We start from the raw sequence: 17040 nt of genomic DNA, 5'->3' as shown, positions 1-17040 counted from the left end.
GCATGAGATAGGGCAGGTGGGATACAAGGGGGGGGGAGGAGTGACAGGAAAGTTTTAGTTGATTAAGAAAGGCATCCATAGAACAGCTCAAAGGGGCTAAGGCCTGAGGGGGCTCTAGGGGTTGTCCGAATTTGGGTGAGGGCCAATGGCAAAAGATTGGGCCAGAACAGTCTGAGTTCAAGCAAGTTTAGTGAGATGATCCTTGAGAATGCCATTAGGCCTCTCAACCTTACCCAAGGATTGGGGTCAGTGGGGGATGTGGGGCCTCCAAGTGCTGTTAAGGCCTTTGGAAACTAGTTAAACAATCTGAGAAGTGAAGGCTGGACTGTTGTCTGACTGGATGGAGGTAGGAAGTTCAAACCTAGGAATGACCTGCTCAATGAGGATGGAGGCAACAGTGTCAGCATTTTCTGATGGTGTCAGCAGTTTTCCTGCAGGAGGGAAGGCTTCTATCCAACTGTAAGAGAGTGCTATCCCCAAATTACAAACAGTTAGATCCTGGGTCAAGGCCTGACCAAAGTGGTACAGACTGTCCCTGAAGCCTTGGGGTAGGCCTGTCCATGTCAGCTGTTGAAACCTAAAGAATATAAGGTCTTCCCATGTGAAGGCAAAGAGGTAATAAGAGTCAGGATGCAGAGGCACTGTAAAGAAGCCAGCTTTAAGATCCAGGACAGTAAAGTGAATGGTCAAAGGGGGATATGAGAAAGAAAAGCATGAGGGTTGGAAACCAAGTGGACGGGAATAACTGTCTCATTAATTAGGCGGTGTTCCTGGACTAAGCGATAGGTTCCAGAGGGTTTGCGCACCGGCAGTATGGGGGTGTTGCAGGGGGAGTCACTAGGAATAAGGAGTCCCTGGGCCAGCAACTGGTGTATAATGGGCTTAAATCCCTCCCTATGGGTTTTGGAGATAGGAAATTGGGAACACAAGCAAGTTTAGTTTGGTGTTTCAGCTGGGTATGGACTGGCTTGTGGTGGGAGGCAATAACCAGCATGGAGATGTCTCAGACCTAGGGGTCAGGGGGCAGAGGCACAGTAGGTACTGTCAGGTCATTAGAGAGGGTAAGAGTTAAAGGCCAAAGGAGATGGGTGGTAGTATTCTTGGGGTGTAATTGGAGGGTGGCTCCTAATAATTGGAGAACATCTCTGCCTAGGAAAGGAACTGACAGGATGGAATGACCAGAATAGTGAGTGAATGGGTGTCCCTCCAGGGCACAGGCCAGCTTTACAGTTCTGTTTGGGGAGAAGGGTTTGTTATCAATCCCCATAACTGAGACCTGGGAAGGAAACAGAGGCCTAGAATGGGCAGGCAAGACAGAATAGGTACCCCCCGTGTCCACAAGGAAGGTTATGGACTTACCCGCTGCCTGGAGCATTACCCTGGGCTTGGAGAGGGCTGAGAGCGTCTTTGAATCTGGGCTTCTTCAGTCTTCTGCAAACCCCAAAAGTTCAGGAGAGGGGACTGCCTGACTAGTCATACCCCCTGTGTAGAGGCACCGATGAAGGGCCAGCCAGAGGCAGTCAATCTTCCAATGTCCTGTCTGCTTACAGGTGGGGCATGGCCTGGAAGGAGGCCGTGGGTTTGGGCATTTGCGAGCCCAGTGATCTTCGTATCCATATTTGAGGCAAGTCTCTGGTGGAGAGGAATGCTGGTTCCCCTCTGAAACTTTTGCTGGAGATGTAGGCCTCAGGGCTACTGTCAAGGGTTGTTTGGGGTGTTACCTTCTTTTCTGCAATGGAGCCTGCTTTAAAAGCCATTTTCACCAGATCTCAGATAGGGGTCTGATAGTCCTCCTCAGCTTGTTTTTTTAATATCTCGAGCCAATTGAGTAATGAAATGGGTTGCTAACACTGTAGCCCTGATGGGAGACTCAAGATCTAGCTTAATGTATTTGGTTAGGGCCTCTGTAAGGCGGTTGAGAAATAAGGATGGATTTTCATCAGGGTTCTGGGTAATGTCCTTCAGTTTATCAAAGTTAACTACCTTATTAGAAACTGCTTGCATGCAGTCCCAGTTAGGTTCAGTTATGGGACGTGCACTTGGACTACCCCTTCAGCACCAGCTACTTCCGTGACAGAACAAAGGAACTGTGAGTTATCTGATAAGAGGGATCAGTGAAGCAGTGGCAGGAGAAGAGAGGCGTGAGTAGGGGGGGAAAGGGCTTATCAGTAGAAGAAGTGAGCAGAGTGGGGGGAGGGGGAGAGGCTTGGAGAGATACGGAGATCCTGCCCATTGCAGCCAGGTGGGACCCATTGTGCCTGCCTGTTGGAACCGGGCGACAAGGAAAGAAAGACTCGCTAGTCAGGGTCTCATGCAAAAGCTGCTGTGCCACAATGAAGGTGAAGGACTTCGGCTTGCTGACGTGGGATCCCGAGGCCTCTCCAAGCCGCCGAGGGCGCACTGCCGGCCCGTTTCACCCGCCGCACCGGGAAGGTGGAGCACCAGCGCACGTGTCTGGTGGCCAGGCAGACTAGAAGCGCACAGACAAGGCCACGGCAGCAGGGAGGGGACACGGATGGGAGGAAAAGGAGGGGGAACTGCGCAGGCAGGGCAGCGGTGGCGGCTGCAACAGGGAGAGGGAGGGGACGCAGAGGAAGAGGAGGGGAAGTGCACAGGCAGGGCGCAGAGGGGAAGGTTGGGAACAGAGAGCAGAAGGCAGGACGGGGAAGCCTGGGAACTCTCCCCTTTCAGGTGGCGGCAATAGTTAAAAGGTCCCAGAGGAAATTTGGATCTAACGAGCCTTCTGGAGGCCAATGATTGTCATTATGTAGCAGATATGTGGGCCAGTCTTGGGTACAGAATCTGATAAGAATTTTGGGCTTGAGGTCCAGGGAGAGAGAGAGTAGCCAAATTCTTAAGGAGACACTTGAGTGGTGAGGTTTCTGGTATAGATGGGGAGGCTCTCATAGTGGAGGAAGGGACAGCAGAGGGAGAAAAAGAATTAACCCAGGCCGTAGGAGCTTCCTCGAAGCGTAGAGCAGATGGAGGATCATGTGGGCGTCCCCAAAGTGACCAGTCCTCTGCGAGTAGGCACAGAGGGCACAGCTCGGTCGTCACTGACGAAGTGCAGTCTGTGTGACCCTGTAAGGTCCAGGCTGCTAGCCACCTGACGTCAGGAAAATTTTCCCACCGAAAGGAGAGAAAGTCAAGGAAGGAAAGACAGAGCCCCAGCAGAAGTTCAGCTCCGGGCTGAACACAGCTCTGGCGGGGGGAGGAAGAGACCAGGGAGCCTCTCTCCTGTAAACCTGGAAGCCTCACACCCCAAAGGGAAGTGGGTTGCCAGAGGGTCCACTGCGACCAGTGAAGGTCTTAGTGGAGTGCATTCCCTCCTCCCTACTGGGCGTCAGGAGAGTGCTAACCTGAAGGGAGTTGGCGAGCTGGGCAGGGGGAACCTTACCTAGACCCAATCAGTGGTGAGTTCAGGAAGCCTGCGCCCAAAAAGACCGACAAGGGCAAAATGTGTTGTTGGTGATGGTGGTGGCAGAGACGGGTTCAGTTTGTCGAGCACGCTGTCTCCCGGGTTTCGGCAACACTGGAAGACGCCGCACCACACGACACAGATCACCAAAGAGGTTCCACTTTATTACAAAAGGCTGTGTGTTTATATAGGTCTAAGGAGAGGTCGCAGGGCTGAGGTAGATAACAGGTCGCCCATTTATTGGCAAGCTCTTCCGTATGTCAGTTTTGGAGCCCAAGAAGTTAATTCTAATTGGGGCTAAGGCGTCCCACTAGCAGGGTTTGAACGGTGGCGCCGTCGGGAACGTTTTGCGCCAGTGAAAGAAACAAAGAGGAGAAAGAGGGTCGTTAGACGCCATGTTGGGGTATTTCTTTGGGGTGCTGCTTTGGTTATATGTTTTCCCAACAGAACAGAATTGTTTAAGTGATTTTTTTATATATATTTTTAATTGAGTTATAATTTTTACAGGGAAATATGTGGATATAAAATAGTTCAAAGATTTCTGGAAATGAGTGTGTAACTGTTTAACTCTTAATCCTATTAACATGTCCACCCCTGCAAAAAGATTCCTCATGTCCTTTGCCAGTTAAATCTCTACTTCCCAAAACTCTTTGAGGCAAGGACTTGTCTGAGATTTTTTGCCATGGTTTAGTTATTCCTATTCTGAATGTTACATAAATGGAATTATGCAATATATACCGCTTGTGCTTAATATAATATTTTAAAGGTCACATATATTGTTGGTGTATCAGTCATTCATTCCCTTTTATTTTTTTGTTGATACACAATTGGGTTGATTCCAGCTTTGGGTTACTATGAATAAGCTTCTATAAATACACTTGTACAAGTGTTTTTATGGATATAGTTTTATTTCTCTTGTATAAATGCTTAAAATTTGAATTACTGGTTTATAGGGGTCACATGTTCAGATTTATAACAGTATTTGACAGATTTCCAAAGTGATTGTGCCATTTTGCACATCTATCAGTAATGCATGAGGATTCTGATTGTTCATTCTCTCTAGTTTAGTATTGTCCTTGTCAGGTTGGCTTGGGTTTTAGCCATTATAGTGGATGTGCATCCATGTCTCACTTTGGCTTCAATTTGCAATTACTTCATGACTAATATTTTTGAGGACTTTTCATTTTACTTAATAGCCATCCATATGTATTTTTTGTGTATGGAGTGCTTTCTCCACTCTTTTCCCATGCTTCTTTTACTTTTTTTTTTTAGTAGCTGGGTTGTTTTTGCTATTTTTTTAATTGAATAAAAAGAAAGTTATTCTAGATATAAGTCCTGTAGATATATGTTTGTAAATATTTTCCCCCAGTTTGCTCGTTCATTTTCTGATTGCTTTTTTGCATCTTTTGAGATGGATCATACAATTTTCTCCTTTATTCTGTGGCAATTACATTGATGATAATTGAGTATAGAATTAACTTTGCATTTTTAACACATACCCTGCCCAGTCAAATTGTATTATGCTTTTTACCTATTGCTGAAATTGCTTTGATAATATTTTGTTAAGGATTTTTGTGTCTTTTTTCATAAGAGATACTAGTCTTTAAATTCCGCCCCCCCCAGTATTTCTAAATTTAGAATTTTCTCTTTTTTTTATAATTTTTTTTTTTACATGACAGTATATTTTGAAGTGTTATACATACAGAGAATAAGCATAACTTGTTCCAGTTAGGATCCCATTATTCTGGTTGTACATGATGTGGATTTACTTTGGTCATGTATTTATATATGAGGATAGGAAAGATATGTTCAATTCATTCTACTGTCTTTCCTGTTGTCATGCCTCCTTCCTTCTCTTCATTCCTCTTTGTTTGGTCCAATGAATGGCTAATCTTTCCCTCCCTTATTGTGGGTTAGCATCTACATAGCAAAGAGAACATTTGTCCTTTGGATTGGGTGGATTGGCTTATTTCACTTACCATGATAGTCTCCAGTTCCATCCATTTACTGGCAAATGCCATCATTTCATTCTTCTTTATGGCTGAGTAATATTGCATTCTGAATATATATTGGTTCCATAGCTTGGCTATTGTGAATTGAGCTGCTATAAACACTGATGAGGCTGCACCATTGTAGTAAGTGGATTTTAAGTTCTTTGGTTATATACTGAGGAGTGGAACAACTGGGTCAAATGGTGGTTCCATTCCAAGATTTCTGAGTAATTTCGAAACTGCTTTCCAGAGTGGTTGAACCATTTTGCAGTCCCATCAGCAAATTGGTATCCTTTCCCCCCACATTCTCCCAATGTTTATTGTTACTTGTATTCTTGATAATTGTCATTCTGACTGGGGTCAGATGGAATCTCAGTGTAGTTTTTTTTTTTTTAATGTTTTGTTTTAGTTGTAGTTGGACACAATACCTTTATTTTTATGTGGTGCTGAGGATCGAACCCAGTGCCCCGCACATGCTAGGTGAGTGCTATACTGCTGAGCCCTCAGTGTAGTTTTGATTTGCATTTCTTTAATTGCTAGAGATGCTGAACGTTTTTTTTCATATTTTTTTGACCATTTGTATTTCTTCTGTTAAGTGCCTGTTCAGTTTCTTTGCTCATTTATTGATTGGGTTATTATTATTATTTTTTTTGATGTTAAGTTTTTTGAGTTATTTGTATATCCTAGAGATTTTTGCTCTGTTTGAGGTGCTGGTGGTAAAGATTTTCTCCCATTCTGTAGGCTCTCTCTTTACGTCTCTTCATGTCCTTGATTGGTTCCTTTGCTATGTGGAAGCTTTTAGTTTGATACCACCCCATTTATTGATTATTGATTTTATTTTTTGCTCTTCCATATTTAGTAGAATGAAATTGAACCTGTCTCTTACCCTACACAAAACTCAAAGTGGATCAAGGAGTAAATTTAGAGTTCTCTAATCTCATTGCTGGGCTTGGGAATTAGGACCACGAGAGTGGGTTTTGGTCTCCTTTTTATTCTAAGTGCCTCCAAGAAAAAAACTAAGGTTGGCATGGAACATACTTCACTTCTGTCTTTTAGAGGTCATGGTCCTGAACTACTCTTTGTCTAATTTCTGAAACTGGTGATTTCCTGTATTTGTTTTTGTTTACAGTGGGAGGCTAATTGGGTCCTGCTTATTTCTCCCTTGTGCCCAGAAACGGGTGAAATGATTAAAGTTTAGTGTCAGTGCTTTGTTTTCCTACCATTTTCCCTTTCTTGATGCTCTTTCATTTTAGAGTTTTCTTCTTTCTCACTTTGGAATAACATTTCTTTTTGAATGATTCAGCTTGCTGCTGAGTCCAAGGAACTAAAAATTTTAACATTAAATGGGATCATTTGCATGGAATTGCAGAATATTATCTACATTTGTCTTTGACACAGCAAATTAAGATATTAAATCTATGGGCAAGATTAATTTCTTTATAGGATCTTCTAAAGGTTTTCATTGTGAGAAATAAGCCCTCTTATTACTTCTCATAGTCACGAGGTTCAAATGATCTGGTTACTTCGGACACTCTTGGCTGGTTTATTTGTGAAATGGTCTCTGTCTCTTAGAAGGAAGTAGAATATAAACATGTTTTTTTTTTCTTCTGAAGTTACCTGAGATTTTGTTATGTTTATCTTAAAATTATATTTATTATGAATAATTTGAATTATTTCAGTAGTTGCCAGGTGTGGTAGCGCACGCCTGTAATCCCAGTGGTTTGGGGGCTGAGGCAGGAGGATTCCAAGTTCAGGGCCAGCCTCAGCAATTTAGCAGGGCCCTAAACAATTTAGTGAGACCCTATCTCAAAATAAAAATGTGGAATGTAGGGATGTAACTCAGGTAAAGCATCCCTGTGTTAAATCGCCAATACCCTGCTCTTCAGAAAATAAATATTGTTGTTATTCAGTGTAATTTTTCTTTTACTCTCTCTTAAATTTATATGGTTAAGGGGAAGAATGGATAGAAAACATATTTTCTTTGTACTGGAGGGGAACAAATTACATGTCTTTATAAGGCTGTTATCAAACCTATTTTAGTTCTTTGCGTCTCCTGTTTTCTCATTTAGTTCTGTTTCCATTGACCCTTATTGCTTTCTGTTTGTAATAAGGACAGTAATAAATATTCAGTTGATTCTTCTTTTGTATTTAATATTTTAATAACTTTTTCAGTGTTATAGTTTGAAATCCTGAAAGAATTGATAACTGAAGCAGTGTTATTGATTTTTTTTCCCCTTTAAAAGGGAAATTTAGTAATAGCTATTTGCTTCTTTTTCTCCTGATACTTGAATTTTCAGAACTCCCTTAAACTCTTATATCACTCATTGTATTAACATTTATTTTACAATTTCACCTGTGATATCCTTCTTCTTTTTTTGGTGGAAGGGGGACTAGGGATTGAACTCAGGGGCACCTGACCACTGAGCCACATACATCCCCAGCCCTATTTTGTATTTTATTAAGAGACAGGATCTCACTGAGGTGCTTAGCACCTCGCTTTTGCTGAGGCTGGCTTTGAACGAGATCCTGTTATCTCAGCCTCCCTAACCACTGGGATCAAATCGTGTGCCACCATGCCAAGCTTGTGATATCCTTCTTATACCACTAGTTGTTTTTAGATTTTTATATGTGTTTATTTCCCTAACTAGATTTTAAGTTATTTGCTAATGAGGTCCTTATTTTACTTTCTTTTTTGTATACAGTCCTTAAAAGGTTATTTTATTTATTTTAAATATTTTTAACCTTAATTTTTCTACCACCTTTTTAACAGTTCTTTCTGTTCATTTAGTCTCAACTTTTTTTTTTTTTTTTGTACAGGGATTGAACCCAGAGGTGCTTAACCACTGATTCCATTTCCCCAGCCCTATTCTAAACTTCTTGATACCATTCACTTTTTTTCAAATAGGCGCATTCATAATTGACCTTCTTGTAGCTTTATATAGTATTCAAAGTTGAAATGAATCATTAAATATAGACAATATAATGAGTATCAGGTCTTTCTAGTATTTTTTTTTAATATTTATTTTTCAGTTATCGGCGGACACAACATCTTTGTTGGTATGTGGTGCTGAGGATCGAACCCAGGCCGCACGCATGCCAGGCGAGCGCGCTACCGCTTGAGCCACATCCCCAGCCCAGGTCTTTCTAGTATTAAAGTCAGAATATTTATTGAGAAATTTTCATTCTGATATTAGGGACTGTTAAAGATCATGTTTTCTGTTTGTTGTTCTTTTTTGGTAATGTTAGGGCAGAACCCAGGACTGCCATTACATGCCAGGCAAGTGTTCTAATACTCAGCCACACTCTATCCCAAAGTTCATCTTTTCAGAGAATGTGTAGTACTTACTGGGGAAATTTAATGATTACTAAACAGTAGGATACAAAACTCTGTTTGCATGTACTATATAGTATAAAAATTGTTTAAAAAATGACTGTATATGAAGAAAATATATCAAAATGTTTTCACATTTCCAAAAAAAGCATGTATTTTGTCTTGAGAAAATTCTTACAAATGTCATTTAAGAAATAAAGGGAAATTGATTTTTATTTTGAAGTTACACTTAATGTGATAATATGTTAAACAGTGGCTTGCAATCCTGGTTGTACAGTATAATCAGAATCTCTGATTGGAGGGTTTGGTTATTGGTATTTTTAGTAAAGCTCCCATGTGATTCTTTTGTGCATCAAAGTTGAGAACCACTGTAGAATCTGGCACACAGAACACCTGAATTATTTTAAGTGTAATCATGTTTGCACACATATTTTTATTCTTGTTTTTTGATCATTTTCTAGGCAAGTAGGGGCTTGCAGGTAGGGTACCCTGTGCTTCTGTTGTGGGTTTCCACCTTAATGTAGAAGACTTGTTACTGCTGATGTATTTGCTCGTGAAAAGAACTCTAAGTAGTTAATGTACACATTTTTCGTATTTATTATTGGAGTGAAGTGAAGACATATATATTTAAGGTAGATGTTTAGGCACATGCTGGAAATAATGTTCTCCCTTCTATCCAGTGAAGATCTGTTGTATTTAGGGCCTTCATCCATGACTTGTGAAAACAGCTGTGACATGGTGATGTTGAATCACCAAGGATAGAAGCTTGTATTCTTTGCTTCTAGATAACATATATTCTATTTTGTTTCAGGAAAGTAAATGGGCAGAGAGAAATGGCAGATTGATAATAAATTGGATAATGCAAAAAAAGAAATTCTCTTTTTCTTTTTTTTTTTGCTAACAAAGACAACAAGAAATTAGTTTTTTGAATTGTACTCACCCTTTGTACTCATGCCAGTAGCAGAACTGGAGGTGGAGATTAGGTTTTTGGATCATGTAACATAATAGTTCATTGTATCACAGTCTTTTACCAGTGTGAACTGACAGAAATCTGTACTTCAAAGTTGTTTAGAAAGAAGTTTGCAGACTGATGTTTGATTTTCCTTGCTGACGTTATGAGAAATGACCTGAATTTTCAATTCATATGTCATAATTTTTTGGTAGGAATAGAAACTTTGTACAGCTTCATTTTTAAATGGCAGCCAGTTCATTTTAGATGGTGCCATTGAAATATATCACATTTTAATTTTTTTTCTGTTGTCATCTTCATTTTGACACTTAGAAGTCTTAAAGAAACGTTTAGTGATATTCTAGTTAAAATGTCAGTCCCAATTTCTTTTCTAAATCTTGGCTATTATAGAGTTGGCAAAGTATTTTAGATTTGAAATATGTTAATAAAAATTTAGTTATGAGTTAAGGTATTTTCTCCAACAGAAATAGCTAGCTTTGGCTAGAATGCAGTGCCAAGGAAGTAGCTCCTTTATTTTGTTATAATGGAAGCTTATTGGATTAGAAAAAAGTATGAAATGAGCTCAAAGAACCTTCATTGTAGTGGGGCTTTCATTATAATGGCCTGATTTATATGGTTGATTCTCATTATTATAAGTTTAATAAATTATTGCCTGAAGGAAAACTTGAAAATTAAAGTTGATATGACATAGGTTGAAACTGAATAAATCAAAAATTTTATACTAATGGTAATAAGCCAGGATTTGTCTTAGGAAAACCCCTTACAAACCTGAATTATATTATTGAACAATTCCAAAAGTTAACCAAAATTCCTTCTCTTTATTTCCTTTTCTTTATTTCTTACACTGATTCTGTGACTCTTACTCCGTCATTGCCTTGCAACATTATACATGTCTCTCCAGCTACCATTACGTTAGAGAAGGAGGCACAGGTTATGGAAAAACTTGAGGTGTTGAGTAGGCAATTTAGGGATTGTATCCTCGAACTTCAATATGTTGATTGGTTCAGTATGTTGATATGTTTCTAAGGAGTTGATGCCATGCCAAGCCCATGTGAACCACTCTTCCAAGGCTGGGCTGGCAAGTATACTTACCTTGACAGAAGAGGAAAGCTGTTACACAGGTTGCCCCTTTGCTGTTATACTCATTCATAACTGGTACTGCTTGACTCTAGATTGGCAGTCTTCCTGTAAGTACTTTAACTAGGGATTTCTATTTTTTGAATTACAAAAATCCAGGATAAGACACTGTATGTATAAGTGTGGTTTTATTTAAATCTCATGGAGCAAAATGAACTTCTGTGTCAGTTGAGGGTTTTTGAGTGGGGGAAAAAAACAGTTGTATATATTTTCACATGTTTTCTGTCAGTTAAGATGATGGGCCTCATTTATGAGGTCTCTTACTGCTCAGTTGAACCTTGAACTAAAGCTATGCAGCTATTCCATCCAAAATAATTTTCTTCATACCTCCTAAAGAAGAGCAACTCTCAAATTAATTTGGAAATGTTTACTTCCTTATTTGAAGGTTTCACTGCTTTTAAACTTTTCCCCAATTCTCAATAAGTTAGATAATAAATAAGAAAATTTCAAAACACTAAGTAAATACTAAATGAGTAAAAATTCACAATTTAAGAAGTCCATAAAATTCTGTTTCTCACCCTTCCATATTTATTTAACAAGGCAAAACTCCTTCCCAGCTATTATTTCTTGTTGTTCAGAATACCTTTTTGTGAATGTATGCCTCTTTGATAGTAATTTTATTTGTTGATGTCCCTTAAAATATGAAATGAATGCAGTTCAGTAAGTTGGTAGAAAATTGTCACTAAGCCCCATTTTCTTTTAGACATTAAATTATTATATGGGAAATAAGTTGTAGGGCTCCTTGGTTTGGAAAATAATGGGAATCTGTGTCAGAAAGGAAAGTATACAGTTCAGTGGACAGTGTTCGCTTGCTTTGGAGTTCCAGAATGCTAAGGTCTGTTTCTTCTAGTTCTGATACACTGGAACAAACTGTGATGAGAAACAGCAGAAGAGTGGGAGTTTGCCATTAATTGGTTAAATCAGGTATTGAGATTTTATTAAATCTCAGAAATATCTTGTAGCCCCTTGGTGATACAGTTAACATGGTTGCTAGTCTTTGCTTAAGGGAAAGCTTAATAAAGATGAAAATTAGTTTAAACGTTTTTCTTAAACTTCTGCAAAGACTGAGCTGTGTATCTGGTTTTGTATATTTTATTGGTTTTGAAAATGGAACTTGAGAGATATATAAGTTATGGACTATTCTGAGAGTATCAAAAAGATTCTTAAATAGTTGGGCTTAATCTTTAAACAGTTATAAATCTAAGTATGAGAATTACAGTGTTTTGAAAGAAATTAATTTATTAGTCTGTGTTGAAAGTTCACTGTAAATAACTCAATAATTTTAACTAGTACTGGTACTAATTAAGTCTTATATTTTAAGGAACCTAGTGACAATGGACCTCTTTTTACTGAATTGAAATTTTACCAGCGAGCTGCTAAACCAGAGCAAAGTAAGAAATACAATATACATATATTAATACTTTTAAAATGACCAATCCCATTTTATTATTTTGTGTAATCTAAGACTAGAGCATTACATCTTTTGACCCTTGGTAATTTTTGCTTTATAAATAAATTTCATTTAAATGAGACTTGTATGAAATGATTCGGATTTCTTAATAGGTTTGTTATAAGATTTTACTGATGATATATAGAATAAAGTATGATTTAAGGAATATTGTTAAAAAATTTAGCAGTAACTCTAATCTGTGAGTTAGACTCAAGAATCTCCAAATCTTTTTGAGTATTTTTCTAAATTCTGTAGAGCATAACCTGGGGGGGTTGCATAATTGGTGAGATAGAACAGAGAGTGTCTGAGTCAAGATTAGAACTTCTTCCAGCTGCTCTGCTTCCTTCTATCTTAACTCCTCCCCTCTAAGAATCCAAAACTTACAATAGGAACAAAGAAAAGCTACCAAAAAGCTACTATATCTCCTAGATTTGTGTTTGCTGATTGAGGAAGAGATCTAATGACTGAGGGAAGAAAACCAAACTTACAGATTGGGCTAGAGGGCATGTTGTCCTGTGGAAACAAGTAAACATAGCCAGAGTTGAAATACAACTGAAATACAGTTGCTTTTTGCAGGTTTTTCACTTTAAAAGCAATTTAGGTAACAATTTTGTAGGCTAATAAAAATGCTTTGTACTTTTTGTTTTTGGTTATACTGTACTTTTCTTCTTTTATGAATAAAGATGAAGTCTTGTGTAAGTACATCCTACTTTTTTAGTTATTTTTTAAAAAAAATTATTATGTGTATAGTAGTTGTAATCACAAGCCTCTGTTTTAACTTACAGTTCAGAAATGGGTTCGTACCCATAAAATGAAGTACCTTGGTGTTCCTAAGTATTGGGGATCTGGCCTACATGATAAAAATGGAAAAAGGTAAAAACTGCATGGTTTGCTTTTCTTTTCCCTCTTTTGAGCATTTTCTGTCCATTTGGTTTAGTCAAGAATTATGTATTGAGCATCCAACAATGTCAGTAGGTAAGAGTGTGTCAGCGAATAAGAAGAATAAGCTGTTATCTCTACCTTCTGCTTTACATAACAGCAGACTGATACTCTGTTAGAACGGGTGTGCCTCTCTAATTTAACTACTTCTATGGAGCAATATCAATTAGCTGAAACCTGACAAAGGGAACAAAGCCCAAAGGGCCCTGCATTTCCCTCCCTTTGAAATAAACACATGCATACCACTACATTCTTGAGGCAAAAGAGAGCCCTTAGGATTCCATTTGGTATTTCATGTTGGATATAATATCTGACCATGGGAAATTAGAGTCTTATTCTTTATGAAGGCTTCAGTTTTAAAAGTTGATGATAGAAAACAAAATGCATGAAACATTTCAAGAACAGTTAAGTGCTAAATTGTGACTTTGTCTCAAGATATTTTAGGAATTGAGAGAATAGAATGTTGTTGGCATAGCTGAGTTGGAGAAAACTCCTAATACTTTGATGAATAATTGGTGCCTTTTAAATATTCACATGAGTGATTGGAACTGGGTATATTGGTTAGAATGCTCTTAGTTACAAGGAAAGGAAAACTTTGACTCAGCCATCTTAATCACCTGGGGCCCAGGTATCTTGTCTTCCTATTTTGCCTTGGCTGTAGTTCTCCATTGTATGGCCTCAGGGTGGATGTCCCACTTCTAGACACAGACCTAATGGCAGAAAATGATACCATCATCTCCTGAATTTCTCTTTTCTAGAAACCTTCCCTGGAGTTCTGTGGCAGAATTCCTCTTACATTTTCTTGTCAGGCTTTTGTTAGTGCTTACTCTCTTACTAGGCACTGGGAGGGGCAAGGTGGTCACAGGTATTGACTTGGTGTAACACATGGTTGTGTGGACCAAATTGGTGCCATTAGAAAAGATAGAGCAGGGGCAGCTCTTGGCAATCATCCATTTCTGGGGAGTGTGGGAGCTCCCTGATATCACATGTAACATTATCTGTGGTTTTGATAGAACAAGTTTGCCTTGAGGTGACCAGAGCCAGAGAGACACGGTGGGTCATAGGCTGGCATAAGCTGTTGGCAAGGAAGCTGGAAGAGAACTTCAGAAGTGCCAGAGTGTAGGGACTGGAACCAGGCACATTCCTGCCTGTGTTAGCTCACTGTTCACAAATGGTGTGTGTGGGGGTGGGGGATGGGACACCTTACCTCAGCCTATTTGTTTTATAAACTGAGTACATGACTCGTGCTAGAATCATGGGTGAGGTTTTGATTTACTTCTTAGATGGAAGCTCTTAAAAATAACTATTATAGGTCTATCAACAGTTTAAAAAAAATAGTAAGGTTATTCTTCTAACCACCTCTCCTGCCCCAAATCATCACTTTTCCCTGTAGCTTATTTAAATTAATACACATAGAGAGCTTAGAACAGTGTTAAGATTGTAAAAACGTAGCTGCTATCATTATGAAATCATTTATACTGATCTATATTTTCCCATTACTTGAATTGTCACATCCAACTCCCCAGAAGAAAATACATGAAAGGTTTTACTTTAAAGGAGTTCTTCAGAAATAACCTTTATTTTACTACTTTGTGATAGATAGAATTGTCTTTCTAGAATCATGCTTCAGTTGATATTTATAATTTAGAAATGGTGAGATTAGGGATTGTTTGGAATAGTGATGGGGTGATCTGTGGATAAAGACAAAGACCTATTTGATATGATTTGTTAATAGAACCAATGTTGCATCAAGTGACTGTGTTTTAACCCTCTTTCAGACTGTCAGCAGAAGTTTGTATTTTTGTTATATATATGTTATTATAATATTACACCCATCACTTATTTGTTAAAGCAAAAATGTACATGTGTCCTAATCTCATCTCAACTTTTCAAACCCTGTTATACAAAAGAAATCAGAAAGTCAAAATCACTGTTCCCTCTATTATTTCAGGATACCAGGAAATCTTACAGGAATGAATACCTGTTGCCACTAATTAATTGTATGACTTTGGATGTATTACTTCACTCCATATGTTATTTTGTTTATTAAAAGATACATAGACAAGAAGATCTTTAATTCTCTTCCAGTTCAAAAATGGAGAGAATCCTGATTTTTTTTTTTGATAAATTTGGTGTGTTGTCTTTTAATGTTAGTTAGCTCTTCCTTCCCTTTTAAATTCATGTTGTATTTCTAATATAGAAGCCTACAACATTTAAGTGGGATTTTTGTCTTCTAGTGCTGTTTATTTTGTACTGTGGATATAGTGGTTAACTGCTGGAGGACAGATGGGGTGACCAGAGTATCTGCCTTATGGATGGGGCCAGGCTGAAGTGCTCAGAGCAGTGCTGTGCTCACTCCAGGCATCCAGCATACACTGGCTCTTGGGAGGATGATGATTCGTAATCCTACCCTATTGGAAGATAGCTGGATACATTTTGAGTGTGGTCTTGGTATTTATTGATTTTTTTGAATGATTTAACTAGACAAGTTAGAAATTGGAAAGCTTCTGCAAAGCAGTAATGTTTTTCAGTACATACCGAATCTTAGAATTGGAAAGCTATAACAGACCTTAGAAAGGGTGAGTTTTCAATACTTCATTTTATGTCTGTAGAAGTTGTGGCCTAAGGAAGTAATGTTACTTGCCCAAGGTGACATGATTGGTTTCTTGCAAAACTAAAAATCGTCATATTTTTCCTGGATATTTCTTCTTCTGTAAATCTCAGCCAATAAGTTTTTAATGTACCATCCGTTTATACCATTTAGACATTTTATGTTTCTATTATAGCATCTGTTGATGATCATGATATAGATTATTAGTGCTGCTGAAATGTACCTTAAAATAGAGAAAATAGTCAAAAGAATGAAGCTATTATCTAGGAACATAAATTAATACTAACTATGAGAATAATTAGTGCTTTTATTATTTTGTTTTATTTTTGCTATAGATGAATCTGGTGGATTCTCTTTGTGGGCATTATCTTAAATTAAATATTATCTCTTCTAACTAGTTGAGATTTGTGGTTGAGAGAAATATTTCAAATGTTTGTATATATTTCTTTGTTTCATTTTTAGACTACTGTCTTACTCTATATTTCCTTGAAAAAATTACTTTGAAAGCAGAGTTCTCAGTGCAAAGTATGGTTTTCCTGAGTTATATTTTCTTCATTGACTTTTCTTGTTTGACTTTCAGTTACAGGTTTATGATAATGGATCGCTTTGGGAGTGACCTTCAGAAAATATATGAAGCAAATGCCAAAAGATTTTCTCGGAAAACGGTCTTGAAGCTAAGCTTAAGAATTGTATGTGAGCTACATTCTTCATGTTTTTTTTAAAAAATCATTTTTTTAATAAAGCAAAGGCTGTATTAACTGTGTGTTGAAGTTTGGTCCTCTGCTGGTTGTGTTAGGTACTGCATTAATTTATTTTGTATGATATTTTCCATAGCTGGATATTCTGGAATATATTCATGAGCATGAGTATGTACATGGAGATATTAAGGCCTCAAATCTTCTTCTGAGCTACAAGAATCCTGACCAGGTAGCTTTGGAACTTTAGTTTCTCCTGTTTAAAATGTATTATTTGAAAACAAATATGGTTGCTTTGAACTCTTGAACCCATGCAGAAGTTTTACTTTTTGAAGTAAAAAGGTAATAATAATATTTCTTCTTGACACTTTTATCTAGTTAACATTCTACATTTTTGATGCAATTTGTTGGCACTTGATCAAGTTGGCTATTTTGCCCTAAATAATATTCAGAAGAAGTACTTGTGATACAAAATGAATTTCAAATAGCTGTTTGGGG

The 17040-nt window shown here is 38.1% G+C and overlaps 1 protein-coding gene across 3 annotated transcripts in view; it reads left to right on the top strand.

Moving 5' to 3' along the window:
• The window catches only part of Vrk1 (VRK serine/threonine kinase 1), an 87838-nt gene that overhangs the window by 45306 nt on the left and 25492 nt on the right, over positions 1 to 17040 (top strand). For all 3 annotated transcript variants that reach the window (XM_026399422.2, XM_026399420.2, XM_026399421.2), the window contains 4 exons: positions 12169 to 12238; positions 13083 to 13170; positions 16428 to 16536; positions 16682 to 16774. In XM_026399422.2, coding sequence (XP_026255207.1) covers positions 12169 to 12238; positions 13083 to 13170; positions 16428 to 16536; positions 16682 to 16774 — 360 coding nt within the window. The remainder of the gene's footprint in view (positions 1 to 12168; positions 12239 to 13082; positions 13171 to 16427; positions 16537 to 16681; positions 16775 to 17040) is intronic.

Source organism: Urocitellus parryii, chromosome 6 (assembly GCF_045843805.1).
Source record: "Urocitellus parryii isolate mUroPar1 chromosome 6, mUroPar1.hap1, whole genome shotgun sequence".
In the NCBI taxonomy this organism is placed as follows: domain Eukaryota; kingdom Metazoa; phylum Chordata; class Mammalia; order Rodentia; family Sciuridae; genus Urocitellus; species Urocitellus parryii.
The sequence above is the reverse complement of the archived record's forward strand: the minus strand, read 5'-3'. Positions and strand labels throughout refer to the sequence as shown.